This window comes from Schistocerca americana, chromosome 2 (assembly GCF_021461395.2).
Source record: "Schistocerca americana isolate TAMUIC-IGC-003095 chromosome 2, iqSchAmer2.1, whole genome shotgun sequence".
NCBI lineage: Eukaryota > Metazoa > Arthropoda > Insecta > Orthoptera > Acrididae > Schistocerca > Schistocerca americana.
In genome coordinates, this window is record NC_060120.1 from 647,325,042 (window position 1) to 647,341,232 (window position 16,191).

At 43.8% G+C, this 16,191-nt stretch overlaps 1 protein-coding gene across 2 annotated transcripts in view; it reads left to right on the forward strand.

Moving 5' to 3' along the window:
* The window catches only part of LOC124595593 (alpha-(1,3)-fucosyltransferase 7-like), a 333,813-nt gene that overhangs the window by 189,709 nt on the left and 127,913 nt on the right, over positions 1-16,191 (forward strand). Inside the window, exon 1 of one of the 2 annotated variants that reach the window (XM_047134392.1) lies at positions 5,863-6,079. The exons of the other annotated variant lie outside the window; for it this stretch is intronic. Coding sequence (XP_046990348.1) covers positions 6,066-6,079 — 14 coding nt within the window. The 5' untranslated portion in view covers positions 5,863-6,065. Of the gene's footprint in view, positions 1-5,862; positions 6,080-16,191 lie in introns of those variants that run through there. 2 annotated transcript variants of the gene reach the window in all.

Genomic DNA, 16,191 nt, shown 5'->3' on the forward strand with positions numbered 1-16,191 from the left:
GTCCGTTCCGTTCAACTGCTCTTCCATATCCTTTGTTGTCTCTGACAGAATTAAAATGTTATTGGCACACCTCAAATTTTTTATTTCTCCGCCCTGTACTTTAACTCCTACTCCAATTTTTTCTTTGGCTTTCTTTACTCCTTGTTGATTGTACATATTGAATCTTGTCGAGGATAGGCTACCAACCTGTCTCACTCCTCAATCACTGCTTCCGTTTCATGCCCCTCGACTCTTCTGGTTTCTGTACAAGCTGTAAATAGCCTTTCGCTCCCAGTATTTTGAGTGTACGCTTTTGTAATGTATTCCAGTTACTTTTCCCGAAAGTATGTACCATTGTTGATAATTCTCTGATGAGTATGGAACAGTTACCATGAAATATCTATTCACAAGACTTTCCCCAGTATCTTTCTTACCATTTCACCGTACAGCTTTCAGAAAGGAAGCAATTAAGAAAGTAAGAACTGTAAGGGATATATTACCCTTCAGTGTCCCATGGAAATGCCAGGGGCTTTCCCCTACAGACCTACAGTATTCAATCTCTGAATTTCGATATAAGTCGTTGGGCATTTGACAAAAGGCTTTTCTGACTAATTTCCCATGACTTTTGATTATTATTGAGGTGTTCTCGCTTCGTTTGCGTATCTATTGAGCAACAGAAAACATCGCCTTAATTGGGGTTTCACTGTAATGTGAAAAGTTGCATGCAGGTAGAAAAAGAATTTTCCACTATTAACTATGGCCTTAGAATTTTCTTAACGTCCAGTGCAGGAAGAAAATCATATCTGAATTCTAAAAGAGGTTCATCAATTCAGTGTGTGATGTATGGGTTAGTCTATACATTTGTGGCTACATGATTTAGCTCGACTATCGTACAGCGTCAGCGTGCAACAAAATTTGAGTCAGTACTCTTGAAAACCAGCTGATACGAAAATGACATTGATATCACCCTGCAGGTGGTACATAAACTTAGATTAGCCTGCAGACAGTCGTTTCGTACTATGGGAAGCAACATTACCATAGTAGACCACACAAACGCCCCTTCCTTCAGCTTCCCATGTTGGTGCGCATCCTATAAACAACAAGAGTGTTTCATGAACAGGAAATAGACCGTTATCACAGAACACAGTCTGAAGGTAGTTTCAGGAATGTCAAAGTTATTGCGTATCATTAGTGAGATAATGATATCATTCAATGACGCATCTCCCCATCGCAGTGCCTTGGAAACTGAGGAGCCAAATGGAAATTTTCATGGTCGTTTCCGTTACCAGCATGGTAATGAGGAATGAACAACTAATTTTGTTGAAGACACATTTTCACTCCTTGTGTTGTGAACATAAACTCAGTTGAGTACAAATGAAATCTGTTGCGATGGGGTAAGTCGTTTTCCTGAATAGCCACGGAGATCGTGTTGTGCTGAGACAAGAAGCAACGGAAATAGCCGTGGCGAGCTAACGTCGTGGCAGTGTCTCACGGTCCCACAGCATAACGGACACGCGGCCCGCATGAGGAACACGGGGATCACCTGCCGCTTGTCTAATTCGGTAACCAGCGCACAGGAGGGGGTACCCTAAATATACGTTCTGTGCTGCTGCTGTCTGGACGGTGATATTTGTTTCCAAACCAACAAAGTACAATTATTTAGAGTTGCAATAGTTTACCCGCGCTACATTTGCTAATATTCGTCATCCCACATATTATTATTACTATTATTACTTGTATTATTATAACTTTTATTTAGTGTACCGGAAACTATTTACACTCTGTAAGTAAATAAACAGAAACTTATATAGTACTGAAAACAGTGTCGTATGATTTCTTTTTGCTGATCTTGTCCTCCTTCTCGTTCGTCTTATTCTAGAGTGCGTGCATCCTCCCCTCCTCCCCCTCTCGTTGGCCCAGTCCTCCACACCTGTCAACCCCACCCCCTCCCCACCCCCACCGCCCATCGCCCATCGTTGATTATTCCATCTTTTAGTGATGTTTACCTTCCTCTTGGAAGTCCCCTCCGAGCACCGAAAGGATTATTAGCTGGCAATAATTCGCTAGTGTGCTAGTAGAGATGTTCAAGATACTTCTTTCAGTAACAGGCCACGTGTCTTCTGGATGCACACTGTGTCTTTAATGGAGTAGTTTCCATTGACTTCTTATTCCTGTTGGCGTTGATCATTTGTATTAAAAATGAAATTCCTCCAGCTGTTGGGTTGGGTTGTTTTGAGAGAAGAGACCAAACTACGAGGTCATCAGTCTCATCGGATTAGGGAAGGAAGTCGGCCGTGCCCTTTCAAAGGAACCCTCCCGGCATTTGCCTGGAGCGATTTAGGGAAATCACGGAAAACCTAAATCAGGATGGCCGGACGCGGTATTGAACCGTCGTCCTCTCGTATGCAAGTCCAGTGTGCTAACCTCTGCGCCACCTCGCTCGGTCCCCTCAGCTGTACTTAAGATTTTATATTCACTTCACTAGTAGTTTCGACGTTGCGTCAACGCCGTCTTCAGGCCCGTACACTTTGCTGGGATCAGTTGTGTGTGGCTCAGTCTAGAAGTCCACAGTGAGACTAACAGGTGCTCCATGGATGTACGAAGTTTTCTTTTTCTTTTTTCACTGCCCGCCATCCGTCTTGAGAACGTGTTGGTCTCACCGCGGACTTTCAGACTGAGCCACACACAACTGATCTCATCAAAGTGTACGAGCCTGAAGATGGCGCTGACGCAAGGTCGAAACTGGACGCAAAGTAAATATTAAATATTAAGTACAACTGGAGGAATTTCATTTTTAATAAAAATCATATCAGCTGTGTCCCACCTTCATCCAGTTTAAATTTCGATGTACGAAGTTTGATCATTTCTGTTTCTTCCGCCTTTTAGGAGTAGTTTCCCATCACAAGCGCAAGAGGTTGCGGTGTAAGTGGGTCCGCTGCTCCGCCGTCTATGACAAGGCCGTTGCGAGAGCGACGACGACTTCTTACGCAAGTATTCCTCAACTGGCATTGCTGATGATTGTTATTCAGAACTTAAGAGGTGGCTGAGATCGAATACAGTAAGCACGATGTTCTGATTACTAGCCAGTACTCTACCTCTGCCGGCCGAAGTGGCCGTGCGGTTAAAGGCGCTTCAGTCTGGAACCGCGTGACTGCTACGGTCGCAGGTTCGAATCCTGCCTCGGGCATGGATGTGTGTGATGTCCTTAGGTTAGTTAGGTTTAACTAGTTCTAAGTTCTAGGGGACTAATGACCTCAGCAGTTGAGTCCCATAGTGCTCAGAGCCATTTGAATCATTTTGAACTCTACCTCTAGACCACTGATGCCGGTATGCAAGCGTAATAACAATGTAACGTCTCTCCATGCCCGCCGGCCGCGGTGGCCGAGCGGTTCTAGGTGCTTCAGTCTGGAACCGCGTGACTACTACGGTCGCAGGTTCGAATCCTGCCTCGGGCATGGATGTGTGTGATGTCCTTACGTTAGTTAGGTTTAAGTAGTTCTAGGGGACTGATGACCTCAGATATTAAGTCCCATGGTGCTCAGAGGCATTTGCCATCTCCATGCCCGCCCTTGTATGGTGACCAATACAAGATTTCTTCTGTCGCCGCTGCGAAATGGTGTGGTTATTATCAAGGATTCCTAGGATGCGGGTCTTCCTTGTTGTCCATACATGTGGGAGCAGTCTGCCTGCTTAGCTGGGTGGTACTGTGTTTACCTACCATACAGCAGGCCTGGGTTCGACCCTCGGTCGGGATGGAGATTTTCTAAGCTCGCGGACTGGGTGTTCTGTTCTCCCCATCATTATTTCATCATCACCGACCCGCAAGTAGCCAAATGTAGTGTCACCTACAGTAAGTCTTGCAACTCGGCTGCCGAACTTCCCTGGATGGGGCCTCGCGGCCATCAATGGCACATGACTTTTTCGTCTGGGAGCGATTACCTGTTAATTTTGTCCCATCAGGCATGTAGTATGTAGAATCTTTTGAAGGGTTGCGGTATAAGGGTGAAAAGAGTGCCACGGCAAGCCGTTGTAAAGCCCCCCGCGACCGTCTAGATGGGTGTTTACGGCTGCTGGCGGATTACGCTGCCCGCAGTGACTGTTCATCCCAAGGGAGCAAGGACCAGCAAGAGCGGGGAAGATCTGATTGTTGCTGGGCACCGAACAGGACTCCTGGATCAACCGCAGTACTCTATACGCCAAAGTCATCATGAGAAAGGTTAGCCTGATTATAAACTTGGTCGCTCCGTGTAAATTATCTAGTACGTCGTTCTTGTGATTAACGTGTCGTCAGCTTCCCTGTGATAGCCCGAAGTAATGGCCGCTATCAACAGGAGATCTCAAGTTGATTCCGTGTTTCTGGATTTCCGGAAGGCTTTTGACACCGTTCCTCACAAGCGACTTCTAATCAAGCTGCGGGCCTATGGGGTATCGTCTCAGTTGTGCGACTGGATTCGTGATTTCCTGTCAGGAAGGTCGCAGTTCGTAGTAATAGACGGCAAATCATCGAGTTAAACTGAAGTGATATCAGGTGTTCCCCTAGGACCTCTGCTGTTCCTGATCTATATAAATGACCTGGGTGACAATCTGAGCAGTTCTCTTGCGTTGTTCGCAGATGATGCTGTAATTTACCGTCTAGTAAGGTCATCCGAAGACCAGTATCAGTTGCAAAGCGATTTAGAAAAGATTGCCGTATGGTGTGGCAGGTGGCAGCTGACGCTAAATAACGAAAAGTATGAGGTGATCCACATGAGTTCCAAAACAAATCCGTTGGAATTCGATTACTCGATAAATAGTACAATTCTCAAGGGTGTCAATTCAACTAAGTACCTGGGTGTTAAAATTACGAACAACTTTAGTTGGAAAAACCACACAGATAATATTGTGGGGAAGGCGAGCCAAAGGTTGCGTTTCATTGGCAGGACACTTAGAAGATGCAACAAGCCCACTAAAGAGACAGCTTACACTACACTCGTTCGTCCTCTGTTAGAATATTGCTGCGCGGTGGGATTGACGGAGGACATCGAAAGGGTGCAAAAAAGGGCAGGTCGTTTTGTATTGTCGCGCAGTAGGGGAGAGAGTGTGGCAGATATGATACGCGAGTTGGAATGGAAGTCATTAAAGCAAAGACGTTTTTCGTCGCGGCGAGATCTATTTACGAAATTTCAGTCACCAACTTTCTCTTCCGAATGCGAAAATATTTTGTTGAGCCCAACCTACACAGGTAGGAATGATCATCAAAATAAAATAAGAGAAATCAGAGCTCGAACAGAAAGGTTTAGGTGTTCGTTTTTCCCGCGCGCTGTTCGGGAGTGGAATGGTAGAGAGATAGTATGATTGTGGTTCGATGAACCCTCTGCCAAGCACTTAAATGTGAATTGCAGAGTAATCATGTAGATGTAGATGTAGATGTTGGATTGTACGATTATAGTTGGAGAAGACAGTCAGTGTTGCTGTGGTACAGGTGTGCATCACGTCATGTTGTCTGTGTTTATGTATTTAAGCTTTCCGTACGAGGTCACTTGTCTGTTACCCGTCATTTTTGATCGTAATCCCCTAGAATCTGAAAGAAGGGGCGCTACATGTGGCGAGTTTATGTTCCAAGGGTCTCGAGGGAGAACTCGTTGTGGTTGTCAACAACAGTGCAGAGCGTCACGCTGGTGGACACGACGCGCACCAGACTACGAGAGGGAGAGCTGCTTCAGAGTGGAACGCGGGGCCGCGAATGTGTGGGTTTTCCCGCTCCGATTACGTCGGCAGGTGCCCACGGGTGGACGGCGAGTGCGCCGCGGCCGTGACACGGATCCCGCGCAGCGCAGCGCAGCACGCGGCGCGCGTTGCCCACGCCGGCGTAGCCGCGCCCGCCAGTCTCCGGTGCGGCCGCTCACGGCACGTACTGCTGCTGCTGCTGCTGTGTAGTGCGTGGGCAGTGCTATCAGGCCGTCCGACCAGGTCATCGCGCGTCTCTGCAATGACGCGTCGCGCATGGCACCGTACAGTGGCTACTCTTCTCCCGAAGGAGCTGTTGTGGATCCGACGGATGGGCGTAACTGCGAGCGACTGCAGATTGCTGTCCTAGCTGTAGGGCAATGGCCTTTAGGCGGTACGTACTGCAACCCGACGACAGGTGCACCACGCTCGGCGTTCCGTGGTATCTAAATCACTCGCTCCTCAGTTACAACCATTCTTGTGCCTTCTCCTGTCACTCCCCGGTCACAACTCCTTGTCATTTCTATATCTACATCTACATGGATAATCTACAAATCGCATTTAAGTGCCTGGCACTGGGTTCATAGAACCACCTTCACAATTCTCTATTATTGGCTCAAATGGCTCTGAGCACTATGGGACTCAACTGCTGAGGTCATTAGTCCCCTAGAACTTAGAACTAGTTAAACCTAACTAACCTAAGGACATCAAAAACATCCATGCCCGAGGCAGGATTCGAACCTGCGACCGTACCGGTCTTGCGGTTCCAGACTGCAGCGCCTTTAACCGCACGGCCACTTCGGCCGGCTCTCTATTATTCCAGTCTCGTATAGCGCGCGGAAAGAACAAACACCTGTATCTTTCCGTACGAGCTCTGATTTTCCTTGCTTTATCGTGGTGCTCAGAACCATTTGAACCAATTTGATTCCAATTCTGGAATATTTACTTCGTCTTCTTTTGTGAAGGCATTTCGGAAGGCTATGTTTAGTAACTCTGCTTTGGCAGCACTGTCTTCGATAGTATCTCCACTGCTATCTCGCAGTGAAGGCATTCATTGTTTCTTGCCGCTAACATACTTCACATACGACCAGAATCTCTTCGGATTTTCTGCCAGGTTTCGAGACAAAGTTTCACTGTGGAAACTGCTATAAGCATCTCGCATTGAATCCCGCCCTAAGTTTCGAGCTTCTGTAAAAGAACGCCAATCTTGAGGATTTTGCGTCTGTTTAAATTGGGCATGTTTGTTTCTGCAGCAGTGTTCTAACCCGTTTTGTGTACCAAGAAAGATCAGCTCCGTCGTTTGTTAGTTTATTTGGTCTAAATCTCTCAATTGCTGCCGATACTGTTTCTTTGAATTCAAGCCACATCTGGTCTACACTTATATTATTAATTTGGAATGAGTGGAGATTGTCTCTCAGGAAGTCTTCAAGTGAATTTTTATCTTCTTTTTTGAATAGATATATTTTTCGATTATTTTTGGAGGATTTGGCGATTACAATATTCAATCTCGTACGACAACCCTGTGTTCACTAATCCCTGTATCGGTTTTGATGCTCATTATTAACTGAGGATTATTTTTTGCTAAGAGATCAAGTGTGTTTTCACAACCGTTTAGTATTCGTGTGGGCTCATGAACTAACTGCTCGAAACAATATTCAGAGAATGCGTTTATCACAGTTTCGGATGATATTTTATGCGTATCTCCGGAATTAAACATACATTTTTGCCAATATTTCGAGGGTAAATTAAAGTCACCAACAACTATTATCGTATGGGTCGAGTACGTGTTTGAAATTAAACTCAAGTTTTCTACATACCTTTCAGCAACTCTATCATCTGAATTGGGAGGTCGGTAATAGGATCCTACTATTATTTTATTCCGGTTGCCAACAATGACCTCTGCCCATACTAACTCACACGAAGTATCTACTTCAATTTCGCGACAAGTTAAACTTCTTCTAACAGCAACAAAGACACCACCGTGAACTTGTTTAGCCTAATCCTTTCGGAACGCCGTTAGGTTCTTCGCGAAAATTTCGGCTGAGCTTATATCCAGCTTTAGTGAGATTTCAGCGCCTAAAATGATTTGAGCATCAGTGCTTTCTATTAGCGCTTGGAGCTCTGGTGCTTTCCCAACACAGCTATGACAATTTACAACTGTTATACTAATGGTTCCTGTATCTACGTTCTTCCTGTGTTCGGCCTGCACCCTTTTTGACTGAAGCCCTTCTTGTGTTTTCCCGAGAACCTCTAGCCTAAAAAACCGCCCAGTCCACGCCACACAACCCGTGCTACCCGTGTAGTCGCCTCCTGCGTATAGTGGACACCTGACCCATTCAGCGGAACCCGAAACCCAACCACCCTTTGGCGCAAGTCGAGGAATCTGCAGCCTACACGGTTGCAGAACCATCTGATCCTCTGATTCAGACCCTCCACTCGCCTCTGTACCAGAGGTCCGCAATCAGTCCTGCCGACTATGCTGCAAATGGTCAGTTCCGCTTTCATCATGCCGGCAGGACTGGCAGCCTTTACCACTTCTGTTAGCCGCTCGAAACCAGAGAGAATGTCTTCTGATACGAAGTGACACACATCATTGGTACCGACGCCACCCACCACCTACAGTTGGCTGCAACCTGTGCTCTTCATGGCATCCGGGAGGACCCTTTCCACATCTGGAATGACTCCACCCGCTATGCACACGGAGTGCACATTGGTTTTCTTTCCCTTCTTGTCACCAAGTCCCTAAGGGGCCCCATAAAGCACCTAACGTTGGAGTCTTGTACTGCAGGTAAGCAAGCGAGAGGATGTTGTTACGCGTGGCCGTTATCTTCTTTCTACAACACAAATGCACACGTGGATTATTGCGCTTCTTTATTTACATGTACTGGAACATTTACTTAACTTGAATAGAGTCCATGCTTGTTGTACAAGCTCATCAGTAACAGTCCCGCTATAGTCACTGATCTGGTCGCTATGTACTGTCGTAACCCGTGACGAACTAAATCCACTCTGTGAGAAAACTGACAGACGCCAAACTGGATGAGTGAGTGAGTGAGTGACTGAGACCTTGTGGCCAGTGGCGGAGGCCTAAATACATGCTGTTGAAAGGGCGTTGGCGGAGTGTTGCTTGTGGATGTGTCTCTGGCCTCTCTCGTGAGAGGAGCGCTTGAACCAGCGCCTATTAATCGATCTTCGCGCTTCATCTTTGCCGACCGGTCTGCTGGCGATAGCTTACGCCAGCACACTTTTTTCTTCTGACTTCTCTTTTCACCTTCCTCTTCGATCTCATCTGCTATTTAACTCCTCTTCTTCTCAACTAGCACTGTCAGCATAATAGGACCCTTACTGTTCTCAATGTACGTAAACGATGTATCAGAAAGAGTGAGCACCACTCTAAGACAGTTCGCTAACGGTGATGTTACCTACAGGATGGTGATTAACTACTAAAACCCCCGGAAAAAATTTCCACTTTGTACAATAAATGACTGCCCTTTAAATGTCGATAAAAGTAAAGGAATGTCTGTGCCAAAGAGAAATAACCCCATAGTGTATGATTGCAAGATTAGTGGTGAACGTCTTGAGCAAATCACGTTTTACGAGTATTTTGTGAGAAATAAAATGTGAATGCCGTCGGGTAGACCAGTCGCTGGGTGCAGGTCTTTCGATATGACGCCACTTCGGCGACTTGCTCGTCGATGGGGATGAATTGATGATGATTAGGGCAACACAACACACAAGCCCTGAGCGGAGTAAATCACAGACCCAGCCGGGAATCGAACCCGCGCCCTTAGGATTGACTTTCTGTCGCGCTGACCACTTTTTTTTTTCTTTTTTTGTTGTTGATCTCATTTCGTTCTATGTTGTTGGTTGAATTTGTTCGTGGCGGACGTCCGATGACACCCGTTCAGGTTGTTCGTTGATCTGTTCACACAGTTTTTTTTATTACAGAGGGTAGCTAAACCTTCTGACCGAACACGCTGAACTACCGAGCCGCCTAAAAATCAGGACGACCACTCAGCTACCGGGGGCGGATAGTATTTAGGGATAATGTTACGAAGCGATATAAAATTGGACGATCACGTAAAACGGATATTAGCGAAGACGAATGGAAGATTTATGAGTTTTTGGGAAGGTTCTGTAAAGGCACTCGCATTCAAGACGCTAGTGTGACCTAGAGTGTTATTTCTTTGTTCGGAGTCCTTCCTGATCAGGTACGACAACAGGTCTCTAACGCACTGCTCAGATCAACAGCTTGGTTCAGCCGGTACCAAAGCACAACTGAAATTCTCGGGAAACTTAAATCCGAATTCCTGGGAGAGGTACGACGTAGTTCTCGCGAAATCTGTTGGATACATTTAAAAAGCTAATTATTTAAATAAAAACTTTCTAACGTAACACTTATTTAAACGGACTAAAAAGTATTAAAAAAAAGATCACCTAGCCCCATACAGATTGGTCTCCCATGGATAATGCTGAAAATTTGTCCTTATGAATTGTAATAGCTATGAAAATAGTTGTAAAATTTTAAATGAAACATACAGTGCGCTTCCGGGAGGTAATAGAGGTATGAATAGTTCACTTAAGTTACAACCAATTTTATTGTACTAATAGCGATGTGAACTGATTTTTCTCAACAAGAATTATTCTCTACACTCCTTACTATGGTATGAGCCTCCCGTTTTTCGTTTTAAACTTTTGAACTATTATCATAGCTATTAAAAGTTATGAGGACTGTGTGTATGGTAATAAGACTCTGTATGCGGCTAAGAGAAACACTTTTGTCCATTTTTTAAATCATTTTTAAATAAGTTTTAATAAGTTTATATTTAAACCATTATTTGATCTTGTTTAGTGTCATCTGTCTCAAATTTTTCAATCGATTTCAATCATCTTGATGAGATTACAACAGAAACATGTCGTAAATTTCCGGTTTATTTCACTTTCTCTTCACCTTGGCAATACATTGCTTTCTCGTACGTGTATCTCGAGAATATCTCTTAAAGTGAAAATCAGAGAGAATCGACTTGACAAAGAGGCTTCTCAGCAGTCGTTCTTATCGCAAAAATTTCGCGACTTCAGTAGGAGAAGGGACAAATAGCAGTGGTACACAAAGTACCCTTCGCCACAAAACAGGCAAGAAAGTGAGTTAATATTGCATTGTCAACTAGTTCTGAGCTATGTCGAAAGTTTCAAGTCGCTAGTCCATTGGGCAGTTAGTGGAAAGCCAACTGCAAAATTTATACCAAACAAACAGACAAGAAATCGACCTAACAAAAAGTGTAAAAAAAGAAAAAAGACTTCATTCGAAGAAGATTGTGCGACTCTTATACTGCTGAAGTCTTATATCTGGTGCAGGGGTGATTAGAATAAGGCACTAAGAGAGCATATGGCGCGTGCAGAGACATACAGATAACAGTTATAGTAAAGAAAATCCATAATATCTTTACGATTTACCCTCCGTCACGCACTGTAGAGTGCCTTCCGGATCACTACTTCCATGATTCACTAAGATACATTCACTTGGTCACAGTCCCTCCCACCCCTACTTCGATTGGTCGCGTGGGGTAGCCGAGCGGTCTGATTGCGTGTTGCCACTGTTCGACATATTATGAAATATTCTTGACAAACTGATCGGAAGCTTGGCTTTGAAAACCCTATTTAGTTAACCAAAGGCACCCCAGGAAATTTTTGCTCTCCTACTCCACACTTCTATCCCGGCGTTGTCTTCCTGCGCCCTCAATACAAAACCCGTCAGTCAACACTTCATAGTTGATTTGCACTATTTTCTTTCCGATACGGTCGTTATTCGTTAACTATTTGTTTAATTGATTTTAAATATATTTTCAAACGTCAACCATTAACTTCATCCATTCGTTGTTGCATTTTATCCACGATAGAAGCAGAGAGTAAAACAGCCAACTTTGTGTGGATATATAAGTCAGTAAGTTAAGGTATTCCGCATATTTTCGTTTGTTCATATCTTATGAGACAATATACTGAGATAACTCCTTGCTTAGGCAAAAAGTAATCATTGTGCAGAAGAACGTAATTAGAAACTGAGTGGAGTTCACAACACTAAAAGGAAAAATAATCTGCATTACCCTTTAATGAATATGTCTTTGGCACAGAAAGGGGTGAAATTTGCAGCTAAAATCGTCTTTCACACTCTACTCATGGAGACACTACTCATTCTATAGAACAGAGGATTGCTTGAGTATATGTAATTAGTCATTAAAAATCCTGTAAAGGCCAGCATGTGGTCATAAATATTATTTTCTGTTTTTAGTTGTAACTTCTATACAAGTGTTCTGTGTTTGTTCTGTTGACATGTTCCACATTATAACGTGAATTTGATCTACGGAAAAAGTTAGTGACCAACTAACAAAACTTCAACACATGAACTTGTTTCGTATATGTTCCACTAGCAGGTGCTTGTTCTTCGTTTTCCCAATTCAAGGCTCACAAAGCTTACTCCCGGGCCGCTGAAAATAGTTTTGGTTGTAAGGAATCACCTAGGACTACACTCACTTCAATTCTAAGCCTCTCAATGTGGTAATTAAGTCTAGTGGAAGTTTTAGCAATTACGTGTATACTCAATTGAATCATTTCCCAGTTTTATTAGTATAAATTACGTTGAAATCTGGTAAAAAAACGTTCTGAAGATCTAGGAACACCAGTCAGTTTGGTAATTCATGCACGCTGCTCCATTCTATAATCTCGTTGCTTCATTAAGGTACAACCACTTCTAAAATTGTTTCTTTACTTGATCAAAATGCAGTGCTGTTGTATGCTGTTGGATACAGTTTTAATAAATATCAGAGAGAAGGCTGTCAAGTCTGTAGTTTCTTTTATGTCTCATCTGTTTTTCTGCCTTGCGGTGGCTAACATTATACAAAGAGCATAGTTATAGTTTCGGGAAATTTTCTTCCTTTGCAGACATTCTGTAAAACATTTTACAAGTTCCTGTCGTATATTCTCTATCTAGCATTCCCAAATCTCACCGGAACTTCGGTGTCAACAGCATTTTCAATTTCTTCATACGTCCAGTGGCTTTGCATATCCGACATTACATCATAAATGTTATTTTCATCATTAACAACGTGTTTTTCCATTTCATCTCTTTAACTACACAAAGATTTAAGCAAAGTCTTGAAATGCTTGCACATTTTTCACTATGATGTTGTTTATTATGTTTTTGCCATGAAATGTGGTGTCTAAAAAATAAAGATTTCCGTTTTCTCTTCTTCATGCGTTTTTTCTTTGATATTGTTTCGGTTATTTTGATTACGCTGTCTTTTCTCACATCCTCTCGAAGACATTTACGAATAGTTTTATTTAATGTGGCATATTCTTTCATGCGCCCATTACCGGTTGTTTGAAAGTGTCGCCTTCTCTTTGTAGCTGCCTCGTTCAGTCTCAGATTTAATTTCATTTGGTATCTTCGTAGCTGCAACATCTTTTGCCATCTGAACAAATTTCTTTCTTCGGTACCAGTTCCTTTTGTCGATGTCTGTATAAACATTGTCTAAGGTGTTGAACGTCTCTCATTGATTTAATGTTCTTAAATAAATCTTCAAGATCACTAATTCTGACATTCACTTGTCGAAGTTACTTAATTCTAATATCATCTTCGAGCGAAGACAGGAAAATTTGCACGTAGCCCATATTTAATGTTTTGACAGAGATCTGGTCGGCCGGAGTGGGCGAGCGGTTCTAGGCGCTTCAGTCCGGAACCGCGCGACCGCTACAGTCGCAGGTTCGAATCCTGCCTTGGGCATGGATGTGTGTGATGTCCTTAGGTTAGTTACGTTTAAGTAGTTCTAGGTTCTAGGGGACTGATGAGCTCAGATGTTAAGTCCCATTGTACTCAGAGCCACTTTTTTGACAGAAATCTTCGTATATTCTTCGTTAATTCAGTAAATGTTTCGCTATAATTTCGCTAATGGAACCTGACAACGACCTATAACTCCCACTACTCGCTTTTGTTGTGTTGACATCGCACCGAGGAGCCTTACTTACAACGGAAGCCATGATAATAAAGCTGTAACTTCGAAATGTACACTGATATAGTGAAAATTCCATTAAAGAGACAGACGGATTTTTTATTAAGTTGTCAATTAATCGCCACCGTTGTTTGGCTAAGTTCTAAGCATCTTCCACATAAATGAATTTATCTCTCTTCCTTTTCTTCCTTTAGTAAACTTTTTTACAGTTAATTATCTTAATCCTTCGTCCTGGCAGTAGTTCATTCCCAGCACGTAATTTTTCTCACATTCGTCTTCATATTCGGACAGCAGGGTTCTTGAAACATTAGGTCATCACGCCTGTGTCCTTCTGTCTTCTGCGTGTTCGCCACTCTATTCAGCTCCAATCACTGTTTTGAGAAGTGACCAGCAGTTCTCCAGTGTGATGGACCTTACTGTGAATGGTAAACCGGTACATTGCACTATTTACCTGCTTTTGTAAGATGGAAATAAAATTCTGTTGTATGATCCGTTAGTTCCCTTCATTCCATGGAAGAAGCCAACACACGTGTAACCTGATAGTTTTACCCAGCCAGATAGTAGTGTGACATGATAATACAGTTGATCACGGTGGCATTCTTCGATAAATGCTGAGAATAACAAAAAAATTACTGTTTGTAGTTGTTTTAGTTGAACTGAAAATAGAATGGGTGGCTCGGCCACTGGAAAGTCAACATATACTGACCTTTATCTAAATTACGTTAAACTTTATTTAGACAGCCCAAAAGAGAGTGGTTCTAAACATATTGATACAATGAGTTGAAACTCTTTATTACGTGAATGCGTACTGTCTTCTTTCGAACACGTCTAAAAGAACAGACACCCAGCGGAATCCACAGCTGCGATATCTATTACGTAAACTGAAAATGGAGGGGGAGCAAGGAAAAGAAAGTGAGGGAATGCAGGACGGAGAAAGGAAAGGGAAGGAAATGATGACAGCAGTTGCATAGGGACTTTATGCGGAATCAGCAGAGAGGATTGAAAGTGTGTGCGGACCTGGACTCGAACCCGGGATCTCCTGCTTACTAGGTAGTTGCGTTAATCACTGCACCACGGGGGCACAGTGTCAATCGCAAATGCCTGGACACCTCGGCACGCTCGTCAACCGACCCAAATTCCCACCTAGCACCACCATTTATCCACAGTCCTTGTCCATGTTCTCCGTGCTCGCTAACTTTAGATTCCCACCTGAGGCCTAACATAAATGTACATCTGAACTGTTGGTTGTGGATTCACAGACCATCGAGACATATCAGTTATATGATTGCGTGGTGTCTGTTCATACGGATGTGTCGGAAAGAACAGACACCACGAGGAATCCGCCGCTGTGATACATCTTACGTAAATTGAAGGCAGAGAGACAGAAAGGAAAGGAATATGAGGGAACTGATGATATCAGTTGCTTGTCCCAATGAACAGACACCACATTGTCATATAACTGATAAGCCTTGATGGGCTATGACCACACGACCATCAGTGCAGATGCACACTGACGTTCGACCTCCGGTGGCAATCTAAATTTAGCGAGCACGGAGGGCATGTACGCTGATTACAGACTGGTGGCGCTAGGTGAGAATGTGGGTACGTCGAGGAGCATGGCCAGATGGTCAGCGCGTGTGCTACTGACCCTGTGTGCAGGATGGAGGAGTGGTTACCGCAGCTGCCTGGTAAGCAGGTTATCCCAGCTTCGGGTCCCAGTTCGACACATAATTTCAGTCGTCACTGCTGATTCCAGATAATGTCCTCATGCAGCTGATGTCATCAGCTCTTTCCCTTTTCTTTCCTTTCTGCCCCTCCACCTTCAATTTACAGAACACTGTATATGATAAGAATCACTTCAATTACGAGATCAGGTATCCAAAAAAGGTGTTCTCGACGAACTGTTGTAGTGAACCACATGTTCAGTTAGTAACGAAAATACGGAGATAGTCAGCACAAGATGATCAGCCTGTAGTACTCCTTTCATTTCTCGGAGCAACAGTAAATACAACAAGCTCATTCGTGTGCAGACATTGTATTACACTACTGGCCATTAAAATCGATACACCAAGAAGTAATGCAGGTGATAAACGGGTATTCATTGGACAAATATATTATACTAGAACTGACATCTGATTACATTTTCACACAATTTGGGTGCATAGATCCTGAGAAATCAGTACCCAGAACAACCACCTCTGTCCGTAATAGCGGCCTTGATACGTCTGGGCATTGAGTCAAACAGAGCTTGGATGGCGTATACAGGTACAGCTGCCCATGCAGCTTCAACACGATACCACAGTTCATCAAGAGTAGTGACTGGCGTATTGCGACGAGCCAGTTGCTCGGCCACCATTGACCAGATGTTTTCAATTAGTGAGAGATCTGGAGAATGTGATGGCCAGGGCAGCAGTCGAACATTTTCTGTATCCAGAAAGGCCCGTACGGGACCTGCAACATGCGGTCGTGCATTAACCTGCTGAAATGTAGGGTTTAACAGAGA